The following is a 16348-nucleotide window of genomic DNA, read 5'->3' on the forward strand; positions in this document are numbered from 1 at the left end:
GATCCTTGATGAAAACCTGCTCCAGAGCGTTCAGGACCTCAGACTGGGGTGAATGTTCACTTTCCAACAGGACAACGACCCTAACCACACAGCCAAGACAATGCAGGAGTGGCTTCGGGACAAGTCTGAATGTCCTTGAGTGGCCCAGCCAGAGCCCGGACTTGAACCTGATTGAACATCTCTGGAGAGACCTGAAAATAGCTGTGCAGCGATGCTCCCCATCCAACCTGACAGAGCTTGAGAGGATCTGCAGAGAAGAATGGGAGATACTCCCCAAATACAGGTGTGCCAAGCTTGTAGCGTCATACAGTCGTGGCCAAAAGTTTTGAGAATGACACAAATATTAATTTCCACAAAGTTTGCTGCGTCAGTGTCTTAGATATTTTTGTCAGATGTTACTATGTAATACTGAAGTATAATAACAAGCATTTCATAAGTGTCAAAGGCTTTTATTGACAATTACATGAAGTTGATGCAAAGAGTCAATATTTGCAGTGTTGACCCTTCTTTTTCAAGATCTCTGCAATCTGCCCTGGCATGCTATCAATTAACTTCTGGGCCACATCCTGACTGATGGCAGCCCATTCTTGCATAATCAATGCTTGAAGTTTGTCAGAATTTGTGGGTTTTTGTTTGTCCACCCGCCTCTTGAGGATTGACCACAAGTTCTCAATAGGATTAAGGTCTGGGGAGTTTCCTGGCCATGGACCCAAAATATCGATGTTTTGTTCCCCGAGCCACTTAGTTATCACTTTTGCCTTATGGCAAGGTGCTCCATCATGCTGGAAAAGGCATTGTTCGTCACCAAACTGTACCTGGATGGTTGGGAGAAGTTGCTCTCGGAGGATGTGTTGGTACCATTCTTTATTCATGGCTGTGTTCTTAGGCAAAATTGTGAGTGAGCCCACTCCCTTGGCTGAGAAGTAACCCCACACATGAATGGTCTCAGGATGCTTTACTGTTGGCATGACACAGGACTGATGGTAGCGCTCACCTTGTCTTCTCAGGACAAGCTTTTTTCCGGATGCCCCAAACAATCGGAAAGGAGATTCATCAGAGAAAATTACTTTACCCCAGTCCTCAGCAGTCCAATCCCTGTACCTTTTGCAGAATATCAGTCTGTCCCTGATGTTTTTCCTGGAGAAAAGTGGCTTTTTTGCTGCACTTCTTGACACCAGGCCATCCTCCAAAAGTCTTCGCCTCACTGTGCGTGCAGATGCACTCACACCTGCCTGCTGCCATTCCTGAGCAAGCTCTGTACTGGTGGTGCCCTGATCCCGCAGCTGAATCAACTTTAGGAGACGATCCTGGCGCTTGCTAGACTTTCTTGGGCTCCCTGAAGCCTTCTTCACAACAATTGAACCGCTCTCCTTGAAGTTCTTGATGATCCGATAAATGGTTGATTTAGGTGCAATCTTACTGGTAGCAATATACTTGCCTGGTAAGCCCTTTTTGTGCAAAGCAATGATAACGGCACGTGTTTCCTTGCAGGTAACCATGGTTGACAGAGGAAGAACAATGATTCCAGGCACCACCCTCCTTTTGATGCTTCTAGTCTGTTATTTGAACTCAATCAGCATGACAGAGTGATCTCTAGCCTTGTCCTCATCAACACTCACACCTGTGTTAACGAGAGAATCACTGACATGTCAGCTGGTCCTTTTGTGGCAGGGCTGAAATGCAGTGGAAATGTTTTTGGGGATTCAGTTCATTTGCATGGCAAAGAGGGACTTTGCAATTCATCTGATCACTCTTCATAACATTCTGGAGTATATGCAAATTGCCATCATACAAACTGAGGCAGCAGACTTTGTGAAAATGAATATTTGTGTCATTCTCTAAACTTTTGGCCAAGACTGTACACAATAAGACTCGAGGCTGTAATCGCTGCCAACGGTGTGATAAACAAAGTACTGAGTAAAGGGTCTGAATAGTTATATAAATGTAATTTAATTGAAACAAAATTGTTTTTATAAATTTGTCCCAAGAAATTACACCTGTTTTTGCTTTGTCATTACGGGGTATTGTGTGTAGATTGAGTGAGAGAAAAAAACGATTGAATCCATTTTAGAATAAGACTGTTACGTAACAAAATGTGGGAAAGTCAAGGGGTCTGACTACTTTCCTAATGCACTGTAATGCCTAAAGTCTACAGCCCCCTTGGATTTCTTCACATTTCGTGTTACTAAGTTGGATACATTTTTTTGTCAATGATCTACACAAAATACTCTGTCAAAGTGTACACATGAAATAAACCTAATATAAATCAAATTCTATTGGTCACATACACATATTTAGCAGATGTTATTGTGGGTGTAGCGAAATGCTTGTATTCCTAGTTCCAACAGTGCAGTAGTAACTAACAGTTCACAACAATACACACAGTAAAAGAATGGAATTAAGAAATATATAAATATTAGGATGAGCAATGTTGGAGTGGCATTGACCAAAATTCTGTATATACATATGAAATGAGTAAAACCGTATGTAAACATTATTAAAGTGACTAGTGATTCCATGTCTATGTACATAGGGCAGCAGTCTCTAAGGAGCAGGGTTGAGTAACCGGTGGTAGCCAGCTAGTGATGGCCTTGAGATAGAAGCTTTGTCTCAGTCTCTCGGTTCCAGCTTTGATGCACCTGTACTGACCTTGCCTTCTGGATGATAGCAGGGGGAACAGGCCGTGGCTTGGGTGGTTGATGTCCTTGATGATCTTTTTGGCCTTCCTGTGAAATTGGGGGCTGTAGGTGTCCTGGAGGGCAGGCAGTGTGCCCCCGGTGATGCGTTGGGCAGACCGCACCACCCTCTGTAGAGCCCTACATTTGCAGGCGGTCCATTTGCCGTACTAGGTGGTGATACAGCCTAACAGGATGCTCTCAATTGTGCATTTGTAAAAGTTTGTGAGGGTCTTAGGAGCCAAGCCGAATTTCTTCAGCCTCCAGATTGTCAGTGATGTGTAAGCCAAGGAACGTGAAGCTTTTCACCTTCTCCACTGTGGTCCCGTTGATGTGGATAGGGGCATGCTCCTCTCATGCTCCCCTCAAGTCCACGATCAGCTCCATTTGTTGATGTTGAGGGAGAGATTATTTTCCTGGCACCACTCCGCCAGGGCCCTCACCACCTCCCTGTAGGCTGTCTAGTCATTGTTGGTAATCAGGCCTACTACTGTTGTGTTGTCTGTAAACTTGATGATTGAGTTGGAGGTGTGTGTGCGGTAACGCAGTCATGGGTGAACAGGGGGGACACTGTAAAGTCCATGGAGAATAAGAGCACCTCCTCCCAGCTGCCCACTGCACTGAGGCTAGGTAACACTGTCACCACCGATAAATCCACGATAATCGAGAATTTCGATATGCATTTCTCTACGGCTGGCCATGCTTTCCTCCTGGCTACCCCAACCCCGGCCAACAGCTCTGCACCCCCCGCAGCTACTTGCCCAAGCCTCCCCAGCTTCTCCTTCACCCAAATCCAGATAGCTGATGTTCTGAAAGAGCTGCAAAACCTGGGCCTGTACAAATCAGCTGGGCTAGACAATCTGGACCCTCTCTTTCTAAAATTATCCGCTGCCATTGTTGCAACCCCTATTATCAGTCTGTTCAACCTCTCTTTCGTGTCGTCCGAGATCCCTAAAGATTGGAAAGCTGCCGCGGTCATCCCCTTCTTCAAAGGGGGTGACACTAGACCCAAACTGTTACAGACCTATATCCACCCTGTCCTGCCTTTCTAAAGTCTTTGGAAGCCAAGTTAATAAACAGATCACTGACCATTTCGAATCCCACCGTACCTTCTCCGCTGTGTAATCCGGTTTTCAAGCTGGTCACGGGTTTGAGCTTGGAAGCGCATTGTTTAAAGAAACAATGTTTAGACTCGAACTGCATACACGTCTAACTATTGGACCCAATGACTTTATCTGTGATGGCAAATGTATCATATAATGCTGTTAACCACTCTGGTATCATTGGGATGCTAGCGTCCCACCTTGACAACAGCCAGTGAAATTGCAGGGTGTCAAAACAACAGAAATCTCATAATTAAAATTCCTCAAACATTCAAGTATTATACACCATTTTAAAGATAACTTCTTGTTAATCCAGCCACAGTGTCTTATTTCAAAAAGGCTTTACGGCAAAAGCATACCATATGATTATGTTAGGTCAGCGCCTAGTCACAAAAAAACATACAGCCATTTTCCAGCCAAAGAGAGGAGTCACAAAAGCAGAAATAGAGATAAAATTAATCACTAACCTTTGATGATCTTCATCAGATGGCACTCATAGGACTTCATGTTACACAATACATGTATGTTTTGTTCGATAAAGTTCATATTTATTTCCAAAAATCTCAGTTTACATTGGCGCGTTATGTTCAGTAATGTTTTGCCCCCAAAACATCCGGTGATTTTGCAGAGAGCCACATCAATTTACAGAAATACTCATCATAAACTTTGATGAAAGATACAAGTGTTATGCATAGGATTATAGATAAACTTCTCCTTAATGCAACTGCTGTGTCAGATTTCAAAACGCTTTACGGTGAAAGCACACCATGCGATAATCTGAGTACAGCGCTCAGCCGCCAAAACAAGCCATACAGATACCCGCCATGTTGTGGAGTCAACAAAAGTCAGAAATAGTGTTATAAATATTCACTTACCTTTGATGATCTTCATCGGAATGCACTCCCAGGATTGCCAGTTCCACAATTAATGTTCGTTTTGTTCGATAAAGTTCATCTTTATGTCCAGATACCTCTTTTTTGTTTGCTCATTTAGTTCACTATTACAAATGCACAAGGCGCGGGCACTAAGTCCAGACGAAAAGTCAAAAAAGTTCCATTACAGTTTGTAGAAACATGTCAAACGATGTATAGAATCAATCTTTAGGATGTTTTTATCATAAATCTTCAATAATATTCCAACCGGACAATTCCTTTGTCTTTAGAAATGAAAGGGAACGGAGCTCGTGACTAAACCAAAGGCTTTCACCTGGCCATCTGCTTAGAGTGTTCTTATTCGCTCCCCTTTCACAATAGAAGCCTGAAACAACTTCTAAAAACGGTTGACGTCTAGTGGAAGCCTTAGGAAGTGCAATCTGACCACATTTACACTGTATATTGGCTAGGCAATCACTTGAAAAACTACAAACCTCAGATTTCCCACTTGGTTGGATTTTTCATTGTCATTTTTCTCAGGTTTTTGCCTGCCATATGAGTTCTGTTATACTCACAGACATCATTCAAACAGTTTTAGAAACTTCAGAGTGTTTTCTATCCAAATCTACTAATAATATGCATATCTTAGCCTCTGGGCCTGAGTAGCAGGCAGTTTACTCTGGGCACGCTTTTCATCCGAATGTGAAAATACTGCCCCCCAGCCCAAAGAGGTTAAACGCTAGTAAAACCAAATGCATGCTTTTCAACCGTTCGCTGCCCACACCCGCCCACCCGACTAGCATCACTACTCTGGACGGTTCTGACTTAGGTATTTGTAGTTGACCACATATTCTAGGTGTCTGGCTAGACTGTAAACTCTCCAGACTCATTTTGAACATCTCTTATCCAAAATTAAATCTAGAATCGGCTTCCTATTTCGCAACAAAGCCTCCTTCACTCACGCTGCCAAACATACCCTCTTAAAACTAACTATCTTACCGGTCCTCGACTTCGGCGATGTCATTTACAAAATAGCCTCCAACACTCTGTAAACTGTATGCAGTCTATCATAGTGCCATCTGTTTTGCCACTAAGGCCCCATATACCACCCACCACTGCGACCTGTATGCTCTCGTCGGCTGACCCTCGCTACATATTCGTCGCCAGACCCACTGGCTCCAGGTCATCTATAAGTCTTTGATAGGTAAAGCTACGCCTTATCTCAGCTCACTGGTCACCATAGCAACACCCACCCGTAGCACATGCTCCAGCAGGTATATCTCACTGGTCATCCCCAAAGCCAACACCTGCTTTGGCCACCATTCCTTCCAGTTCTCTGCTGCCAATGACTGGAACGAATTGCAAAAATCGCTGAAGTTGGAGACTTATATCTCCCTCACTATCTTTAAGCATTAGCTATCTGAGCAGCTTATCGATCGCTGCAGCTGTACACAGCCCATCTGTAAATAGCCCATCCAACTACCTACCTCATCCCCATATTGTTTTTATTTACTTTTTTGCTCTTTTGCACACCAGTATTTCTACTTGCACATCATCAGCAGCACATCTATCACTCCAGTGTTTAATTGCTAAATTGTAATTACTTTTCCACTACGGCCTATTTATTGCCTTACCTCCCTAATCTTACCTCATTTTCACACACTGTATATAGACTTTTCTATTGTGTTATTGACTATACGTTTGTTTATTCCATGTATAACTCTGTGTTGTTGTTTTGTGTCACACTGCTTTGCTTTATCTTGGCCAGGTCACAGTTGTAAATGAGAACTTGTTCTCAACTAGCCTACCTGGTTAAATAAAAATAAAATAAAAAAATATATATATATATATATATTGCCTCGCTATTTTGTTCTTTTTTTACTTTATTTAATACATATTTTCTAAACTACATTGTTGGTTAAGGGCTTGTAAGTAAGCATTTCACATTAAGGTCTACACCTGTTTCATTCGGTGCATGTGACAAATAACATTTGATTTGATGTTTTGGTCAGGCATGCAAATGGTCAGAGATTGTGCCAATGACCAAATAACTTCCCAACAATGTTATGCTCTGGTAGAGTAGTTAAAAATGGGCTTTGCCTTTTGTATGATCAAATATATGCAGGTGTGTTGATATACGTGACATAAGTTTGGAAAATGTGGTTTGATGTATTTTCTTTTTTGACAGATGACTCGGATGAGCTGAGTGGGAAAGAACAAAACCAGGTCTGTTGCTCTATCCTACCTTCTCGGTCATCGTCACTTTCAACAATGTTGTATTGGGATGGAAGTTAAAGGAACTGGACAAACTTAGAGATAAGAATGTGTAATCGAATGATATGAAAGGGGCATGCCCCGGGATGCTGCCTAGAAGGTTTTGCGGTTACTATTTAATGAAGCTGCCAGTTGAGGACTTGTGAGGCGTCTGTTTCTCAAACCAGACACTCGAATGTACTTGTCTTCTTGCTCAGTTGTGCCCCGGGACCTCCCACTCTTTCTATTCTGGTTAGAGACAGTTTGCGCTGTTCTGTGAAGGGAGTAGTTCACAGCGTTGTATGAGATCTTCAGTTTCTTGCCAATTTCTCACATGGAGTAACCTTCATTTCTCAGAACAAGAATAGACTGATGAGTTTCAGAAGAAAGTACTTTGTTTCTGGCCATTTTGAGCCTGTAATCGAACCCACAAATGCTGATGCTCCAGATACTCAACTAGCCTAAAGAAGGCCAGTTTTATTGCTTCTTTAATTAGAACAACAGTTTTCAGCTGTGCTAACATAATTGCAAAAGGGTTTTCTAATGATCAATTAGCCTTTTTCAAATTATTAACTTGGATTAGCTAACGCAACATGCCACTGGAACACAGGAGTGACGGCTGCTGATAATGGGCCTCTGTACGCCTATGTAGATATTCCATTTAAAATCAGCCGTTTCCAACTACAATAGTCATTTACAACATTAACAATGTCTACACTGTATTTCTGATCAATTTGTTATTTTAATGGACAGAGAATTGTCTTTTCATTTCAAAACAAGGACATTTGTAAGTGACCCTAAACTTTTGAACGGTAGTGTATATAATGCTGTGTTGATTTTCTGTGATTTGTATTCTGCTGGACAGGACTGGCTAAACGATCCTCAGGAGATGAAGGAGCTTTTGGATAAACTGGCACAAGAAAATCTGCAAATCTCCCAGTTAGAAACACAGCTCCAGGTCAGCCCATGAACCATATAATTATTTCGGAATGGCTGTGGATCTGACTTTTTCAGGATCTCCAGTCCGCTGGACTAGAAGATCCGGAGCTTCCGACGCTTCTGCGCATATGTGGATCACGTTCTGCACATGTGTATATTCTCTACTTGACGGGCAGAGAACAGGCTACTCAGGCGAATGGTGCTCGTTTGAATAAAGTTGGATCAAAGCTGAATCAATGTCTGCAAGATCACATAATGATGACAGTCTTCCACATAACAGAATAAATCATTACTATTATATTTGGTTCTGTTTTGTAGAATACTGTATTCTTGCAGACATTGATTCAGTATTTAACATGCACCATTCACCTAAGCAGCCTGTTCTCTGCGCGTAGAGAATATACACATGCACAAAACATGACCCACACATCAAATCTTATTGGTCATACACATGGTTAGCAGATGTTAATGCAAATGAGGCGAAATGCTTGTCATGTGAAGAAGCTTAGGGAAGCTCCGGATCTTTGGGGACTAAAAGATCCTACCTTACTAAGAATAAAGCAACGTTTTCCCCTCTCTGTTACAGGCCCATAAAGAGGAACTTGACAAATTACAATTCAATCTATTTCAATCCCACTTTGTAATGCAACATTTTTCAAAAGTATAGGCTCTGTATCTAGTAATCATCTGCAGACGTCATTGCAACAGGGAGTTCTGCTTCGTCCTGCAGCGCAGAGGACCTGAGGTGTAACACAACTGTAAATGTGTTAATGATTTGAAAACTGAGATGAGACCAGTTGAGAGCTGACAAATGACCATTCAAGATCATGAATGCAATACAGACTGCAATGCCTTCAGTCTTTTTATATTGGGAATCAACTCTTTAGTCAAGTGCCTTGGGCGCCTGTAGGACCTATACAAAGACTTTGAGGCTCTATGACTAAGATGTCCTGTACCAACAGGTTGTTTCCCTGATCTGGATGACTAGGTTAGTAGAAAAATAAGAAATGGCAGTGTTAGCTTTTATGATTGCTTATTCTCACTCGCCAAAGGGCAAATCCTGTCTCACCCTTGAATACTGTGACCATTATGTGATCTTGCAGACATTGATTCAGTTTTGATCTAACTTTATGAAATGAGCACCATTCGCCTCAGCCTGTTCTCTGCGCATAAAGTAGAGAATATACACATGCGCCGGAGCTTCGTAAAGCTCAGGATCTTTGGACTAAAACATCCTGAAAAAGTCCGATCCACAGCCAAATTATTTAACATTTAAATATTTTTAGAATCTTTATTATTATGTCCTACCTTCCTAGAAATAAAGCAACATTTTCCCCTGTCTGTTACAGGCCCATAAAGAGGAACTTGACTCCGTCCTAAATGCTGGATCCGCAAAGGGTAAAGAAAACGGAAAAGGAGATCTGGAGCAAGAAAATAATATGAAAGAAGAGCTGTCATCCCTGCCTGGCCTGAAGGAGGAGCTGGAAACGCTGAGGGCTAGAGTGACCGAACTGTCCCAAATCACAGAAGGTACAGTATTTTCATTTTCAGTCTTTCTTCCATTGATAATATCCATAATTTGTTTGATAATCTATAAATATGTCAGTATTTCGGTTCATTCGAATAAGGCAGTTCGTTCAGGAAGTAAACTGACATTCCAATGACTTCTAAATAAATTGAAAACTAGAAGCAATTTATTTCAAAAGATGTAGAAATGTTTTATTCAAATCAATTCCTAAATTGACTGCCTTCAATTTGAATTTACCCCAACCCTGATCAAAGTGGTATGGTTCAGTGGAGGTTTAATTACTGTTGTGAATCTCTTCTTTAACATGCATGTAAAATAATTCTCTGGTATGGTAGCTGAATGCTGTAACGGTAACTAATGCACTTTTGTACATTGCACTGTTCTGTACATTTGACCTTTTTATTTATTTTAGCACCCCAAAAACGTAATACTTCCAGATCAACTGTAAAGCACAATTTATCCCCTTTCCGGGTGGGGAAGCGAAAGCTACTGCGTCATAGTGAAAGGGGGGATATGTCGTGTGCGGAACCGGCTTTTTTCACAAGATTTGTCCAACTTATCACCTCTAAAATGTAAATAAAACACTATATAAAGAGTTTCTATAATGTCTCATTACATGCCTATTTCAAGGTTTGTGTCATTTGAATAGGGTTTTTAGGGTGGCGCTAAATTTATATTCACAATTAAACTGGGTGTCATGATTTTTGAGTCATTATGGTTCGCAGTGTTTACACGTCACACTTTAACGTACAGCGTCAGAGGGGTCCGTTTTTTTCAACTTTTCGCCAATAGTATTGTTCCATTACTATGTCAATCAATGCTGAATCCAAACTTAGTTCACACCCCGGATTTTGATGCCAACATTCGCTACAGTCCCATTAGTTTTCATTGCAGCCTTGTTTGATTGCCGCGATTGCCCACATATGTACGGAACGGAGTTAGCTACCGGTAACTCACTGATTTTTGTTCTGATATGTCTACCTCAGCCAACAAGGAAACACCCCCACCTCCCTCAAGCCCAACTCCACCCCCTACTGGCCAACCTGGGATTAGCAACCAGAGTAGCACCACAGCAGGGCCCGAAAGGAGGAGGGATCCGAGAGAGGGGGCCAGGGTGAAGGAAGAGCTTCAGAGGCAGAAGGTGCTTTTGGAGGAAAGCAGGAAGAGACTGGAGGGGATGAAGAAGGATGGTGGGTATAAGAAGGATGGTGGGTACCAGAAGACGGTGAGGGAGAGCCTGGCTGAGATCCAGAAGAGGCTCAGTGAGCAGGTGGAGAAGATGGGGAACAGGATTGAGGGCAAGAAGAAGCCAAGGGAGAGCGGGAACAAGAGGGACGGGAAGAAAGCCAAGGACAACAGCAAAGACCACTGGAAAAAGGAGAAGAAGGAGTGGAAGGGAGAGAAAGACTGGAAACACTCCAAAGACAACAAAGACAAGAATGAGGGCGGATGGAAAGAGAAAGACAAGAGGAAGGACAGGGACTGGAAGGCAAACAAACAAAACTCTCATAAAGAGGCCTGGAGGAAATCCCAGGATGAGTGGGAGAGAAAGAAGAATGAGCGCAGATTGGACAGGGATAAAAGAAAGCAGGAGAGGCCCTGGCAGTCCAGGAAAGACTACAAGAAAGAGTCCAGTCATCACCATCAGCAAGACTCCAACCATCAGCAGCAACATCACCACCACCACCAGACCCACCAGTATGACCACACCAGCTTCTGGAAGCACCAGGAGGAGAAACTTGGACGCAACGTTCGCCCCCTGGCGGGCTGTAGCGGTGTTGAGGACTGCGCTAGCCAGGAAGGGCTCTTTCCTGTGGAACTGTCTGAATTCGAGGAGTTGTTAGATGGCTACCTGAGCAAGCTGGAGAGGGCTACGCCGGACAGCAAAGCCGAGATTCAGAAGTTGGTCGGCATGTTTTTTCAAGACGGTGTGTTCGTCCATGACAAAGTTCTCTTCAGTGACTTCGCTGAAGATGTGGCGGACATTTTAGAGGACATGGCAGACATTTTGGAGGTTGATGGGCAGGATGATGAAGCCCTGGAGGAGGCGATGGAGGAGTTTGAGCGAGAAGCTTTGTGGAAGTTTGCAGCCACTGCATAGATAGAAATAAACCAGACAAATGGAACACCAAGATACAGCAATGGTATTACATGGTGGTTAACAGCAGGTGTTGTTGCCTTTGAAGGGCTTCCTGCATGAGAAGGAGTGATCTTGCATCTTATAAACATGTCCCTAGCTCTGCATCTAATTAGCTGAAGTCATTCTTGTCTGTTGGGAATCCGTTGTTACCTATGTCATGTCTTCAATGTCAAGTCCTACTTATTGACAGTTGTGTGGAGTTGATTTACCTATAGTGTTTGGCACTTATAAAATGTAATGTCACAATTCAAGATCAAAACATGATCAGATACACAGCAATGTGAACTCTTTGCTCCCACAACTGATTCCTGATAAGTCTCTTCTCCGTTGTTATGGTTAGGATCAGATCTAGTTGAACCGGTTCTGTATCAGCTCTGTTAGCATCTGTTGTATCAGCTCTGCAAACATACAGTGCTGTGTAGGCGCTTGTCCCTTAGTGCTTGGTTTCATGGATTTCACTAATGGTCTTACCCTTTTGAGTATAACTGTCGGTGAAAGCAGAACATGTTGGAACAATTTCAAGTTTTAATGTCACATGCACAGTGAAATGCCTTTCTTGCAAACTCAATACCCCACAATGCAATAATCAATAACAATGTAACTAGAAAAACACAATAATAGGAAATATGAAGTACACAATTAAGTAAGCATACTATATACAGGAAATATTTTAACGTTAGATCCAATACCATATTATACATGTGCAGGGATACTGGAGGGATGGAGGTAGACATGTATAGTGGTAAGGGGACTAGACATCAGGATATAAGAAACAAATTAGCAGCAGCTTGTATGTGAGTGGGTGTGTGGGTGTGTAGAGTCAGAAATGTATGTGTGAGTGAGCAAATTATGGAGTGAGTTTTTGTGTGTGTAGGGCCCTGTGAATGTGCATAGAGAAATAAAAGGTCAATATAGATACAAGGTAAACTCAGATAGTCCGTGTTGCTATTTATCAGTCATATTGCTTGGGGATAGAAGCTGTTCAATGAGTCTGCTGATGTCAGACTTAATGCACCAGTACTATTTATCAGTCGTATTGCTTGGGGATAGAAGCTGTTCAATGAGCCTGCTGATGTCAGACTTAATGCACCGGTACTATCTGAACAGACAGGACGGCGGCCCAGCGCTACTGCCTCAGTCTTTTTGACACAAGCAGAAGTTCTTACTTCTTATTCACGCTGAGACCATGATTGTGCTGTCCTAATGTAGCAGGAATCGGTTCTAATATATTTCAGTGTACTATGTTGTGCTGAGTTAGCCATAGACTTATACAGTAGATGGAGTGCAAAACCGTATTGGCAGTTTGACAGATCTGAACTATTGTTTTTGACATGTTTTGATCATTTGGATTTTCAATGAGCACTGTTATCAGTTGCATTTTCCTTTTGAAAGTTATTTTGGTTACTGTGACGTAACCTGGAAAATACCCAATAACACGATTGTTGGATGTGTCTATATAAGAAAGGTTTAACTGGTGTTTTATCAAGCAATGCCATTTGCATAGAGTTTATGCCAGATTTGAAAGTCAAACTAAGTACAAGGTTAGGATATTAGTACATATTAAAAGTCATGGTTGGTACTTTACAAGAGAGTTGAATCTGTACACATTTCAGGATGACCGTTTCCCACGTTTTTAGGTTTATCTGTTGTCACAATCACTATCAATTACGTTAGGTGTGAAGTGTTTTGTTATCCTGATATTGAATTCAGGTTATTCATAGCTTATTTGTGTGTTTTAAAGAATCATAAGACTAGTCCCTAATTTTGCTTGTCCTGGCCTCAACACATTTATGGTTTTAACTTAAAACTAACTCTAGCTGTTCAAATGTCATGTGTCTGTCCCAGACAGTATATATTGTGAAAGAAATTGCTTGAAAGTCTCTAACATTTTATTTAGTGAAGATTTTGTTTCTGCCAGCAATGTGCCTTTTATTAATCCATTTTCACACTTGGTTTCAGTGTTTGACAGGCAACTAAATTGGTTTGATTATGTAAGCTTAAGAATTCATGCTATTTGTAAACTTGATTGGCTATGGTCCAGTTATTTTATGGTATTTTATGAAGAGAGAAAATGTAGGTTACTCCATTTGGGAATTTAATTAAATATAGTAAGTCATCTTTGTTTTTGGTTGAATTTAAAACCTGTAAATGTAAATTAATTGTTAATGCTTTTTGACCAAAGAAGTCTACCTGATGTGGATAAAGACTTAAAAAAGCAACTTGAGAGATTATAAACAAACTGCATAAGCTGAGGAAATTAAGTTTAACTCCCCAAATGCACACAATAAAATGTTCAGAGTATATTAAAAAAAAAAAAAAAATGTTTTTGTTGGTATTCATTCAAGTGGAAGATGTAAAATAACATTTTGATAAAACAATATATAATGGCCATATAATTTAGGAGTCAGGACATATCCCAGTTTAGCATGTAATTGATACATGTAAAGAAAGTCCTGAATCCTGTGACTTGTACAATTTTGAGTTAAGCTGAATGAGTAGTCTCCGCAGACATTTCTCCTTTATAGTGGGTTTGAGTTGGACTTTCAATAAAAGAAATCTGAATCTTGAATGATAATATATGTTGTCATTTTTGTACGAATGATATATTTTCCTCTGTCTAAAGCCTTGTTCACACTGGTAGTTTGAAGTGACTCAAATTGATTTTGGGGGAATATTAAAATCTGTTCATTTTCTTGCAGTCTGAACAGCCAAAAAGCACATGGAATCTGATATTTCAAGCCACATTTCAAAACCACCTTTGTAGGTGATTTGAATTCAGAAATAAATCTCATTCCTGGCCAAGCGACTTGTCTGAACGGCCAAATCTGATTTATTTGCCGTCAAGTGGTTTCTGGACTCATTTGGCATTTTTTGTTGCTTGCTAGCTACTCTGTTGAGTTTGACAAGAACATGTAGGTTGTAGCTAACTAGCTTGTTAATTGTTTATAAACAAAATGAGTGAATGTGCTAGAAAACTAAACAGCTACCTAGCTATAGCTGACTGCTGTGACTAGACAAAAATGACTATTTTTGAAAGTTAGTGTTCTTACACTATGATTTTGAACATTCAAAGCAACTGGGAAACGTATAAGGCAGGCACCTTAGCTTGCTACATAACTTCTGAGGAATAGGAAGCACGAGCACCACCAATCAACCTGCACCACTGCACATACACCTGTTGTTATGGCTACGCTATGACAACAGGCGTAGCCATGTCAGCAAATGACTGCTGTCTGAACCCATCTGATTTGGTCACTTGTAACTTGCTGTTTGGACAATCAGCCTTAAGGCCTGTAGTGTGAACAAGGCTTAAGTGTGTGTCACTTAGGCTACTGGCAAAGGGAGAAGTGCAGAAATGTGGGGAATTAATATTTTGTTGCGTCCATATTACTAGACAAAAGTATTTATGACACAGACTAATTCCTTGTAAGTAATAATGAAACCTTGTAAGCACCTCTAAGAAGCATGCACACAAAGACATGTCCACACGCGGCACACACCATTAGCACTGTGACTGCTTCTGAAATGGCACCCTACAATTTATTTTATAGTCCACTACTGTTGACCAGGGCCATATGGGTAGTCAGCTGTGTAAAGCACAGGGGGGTTTACTATTTTATATTTTTGCTAACTTTTACTTCACTACATTCATTTTCTCTTACCCAAAAGTACTCATTACATTTTGAATTCTTAGCCGGTTAGGAATACATCCCTGGTCATGCCTCTGATCTGGGGATTCACTAAACACACATGCTTAGTTTGTAAATTAAAGCTGAGCGTTGGATTGACATCTGGTTTGCTTAATGTAAGGAATCTTAAATTATTTATACTTTTACTTTTGATACTTATGTATATTTTAGTAATTACATTTACTTTTGATGTATAAGTATATTTAAAACAAAATACGTTTAGACTTTTACTCAGGTAGTATTTTACTGGGTGACTTTTACTTGAGTCATTTTCTATTAAGGTATCTTTTTACTTTTACTCAAGTATGACAATTGGGTCCTTTTTCCACCTTTGTGGGTAGTAGTGGCCTATACAGGGAATAGGGTGTCGTTGGGGAGGTAACCCTATACGTGACTGAAGCAGTGAATCTGTACCAGTCCTGATTAGATGAACTGTCAGTAATAATGGATGGTTCCTGTCCAACACTTTGAAGCTGTCATACCTAACGTTCTACATCTCCCAAACACCTGGTCAAGCAGAAGCTTTACTATTGGGCCTCCCCACTAGGCCTAGATACATAGTGAACAGGACTCCCATTTTAAAACCTGAGGAAACACCACCACACACCATTTCTCAGAGATGCATATACACACACACACACACACACTCTCGCGTTCTTGCTCTCTCTCTCTGATATGCATACACTCCTGGATCACTATCATTTGATGATGCAGCATTTTCTTCAAACCATTTTGTCATTGTAGGGTTTGAGAGATGTTATGTACGAATGCATCTATGCTGATTCAGTTTTGATTCCGGTTCCTGATTAAAATGAGCTGACAGTGATGTTATCCTAAGTCTACAACACCGCAAGGAAACCAACTGAAATCAATTGTCCTGTCAGCAATATTGCAGAAGTTATTTGACTTTTGATCAAATGTTTATAACATCACAACTACAGAATAATATTGAATTGGACTGTAGTAAATTCCCATCATATCAATATATTTGTTTATGTCCAGTGGTATGTAAAAGTTGTATGTGCATTTGGGTCTGGGGTGATTGTGTGCCTTCCAGAAGGTGTGATGGAAAATGAAAAAGCTAGATAAGAATATTCTGATGGAAACTTGTTGGTTTTCCGCTGACGTCTGCATCATCAAGGGGGAATG

The 16348-nt window shown here is 41.1% G+C and overlaps 1 protein-coding gene across 3 annotated transcripts in view; it reads left to right on the forward strand.

The window, feature by feature from the left end:
* LOC115176077 (pre-B-cell leukemia transcription factor-interacting protein 1) overlaps nt 1-14079 on the forward strand; it is a 35278-nt gene extending 21199 nt beyond the window's left edge. For all 3 annotated transcript variants that reach the window (XM_029735861.1, XM_029735863.1, XM_029735862.1), the window contains exons 7-10: nt 6839-6876; nt 7769-7861; nt 9192-9372; nt 10357-14079. In XM_029735861.1, coding sequence (XP_029591721.1) covers nt 6839-6876; nt 7769-7861; nt 9192-9372; nt 10357-11471 — 1427 coding nt within the window. In that variant the 3' untranslated portion in view covers nt 11472-14079. The remainder of the gene's footprint in view (nt 1-6838; nt 6877-7768; nt 7862-9191; nt 9373-10356) is intronic.
* Nucleotides 14080-16348: the final 2269 nt, after the last annotated feature.

The sequence above is a fragment of the Salmo trutta genome, chromosome 36 (genome assembly GCF_901001165.1).
Source record: "Salmo trutta chromosome 36, fSalTru1.1, whole genome shotgun sequence".
In the NCBI taxonomy this organism is placed as follows: Eukaryota; Metazoa; Chordata; class Actinopteri; order Salmoniformes; family Salmonidae; genus Salmo; species Salmo trutta.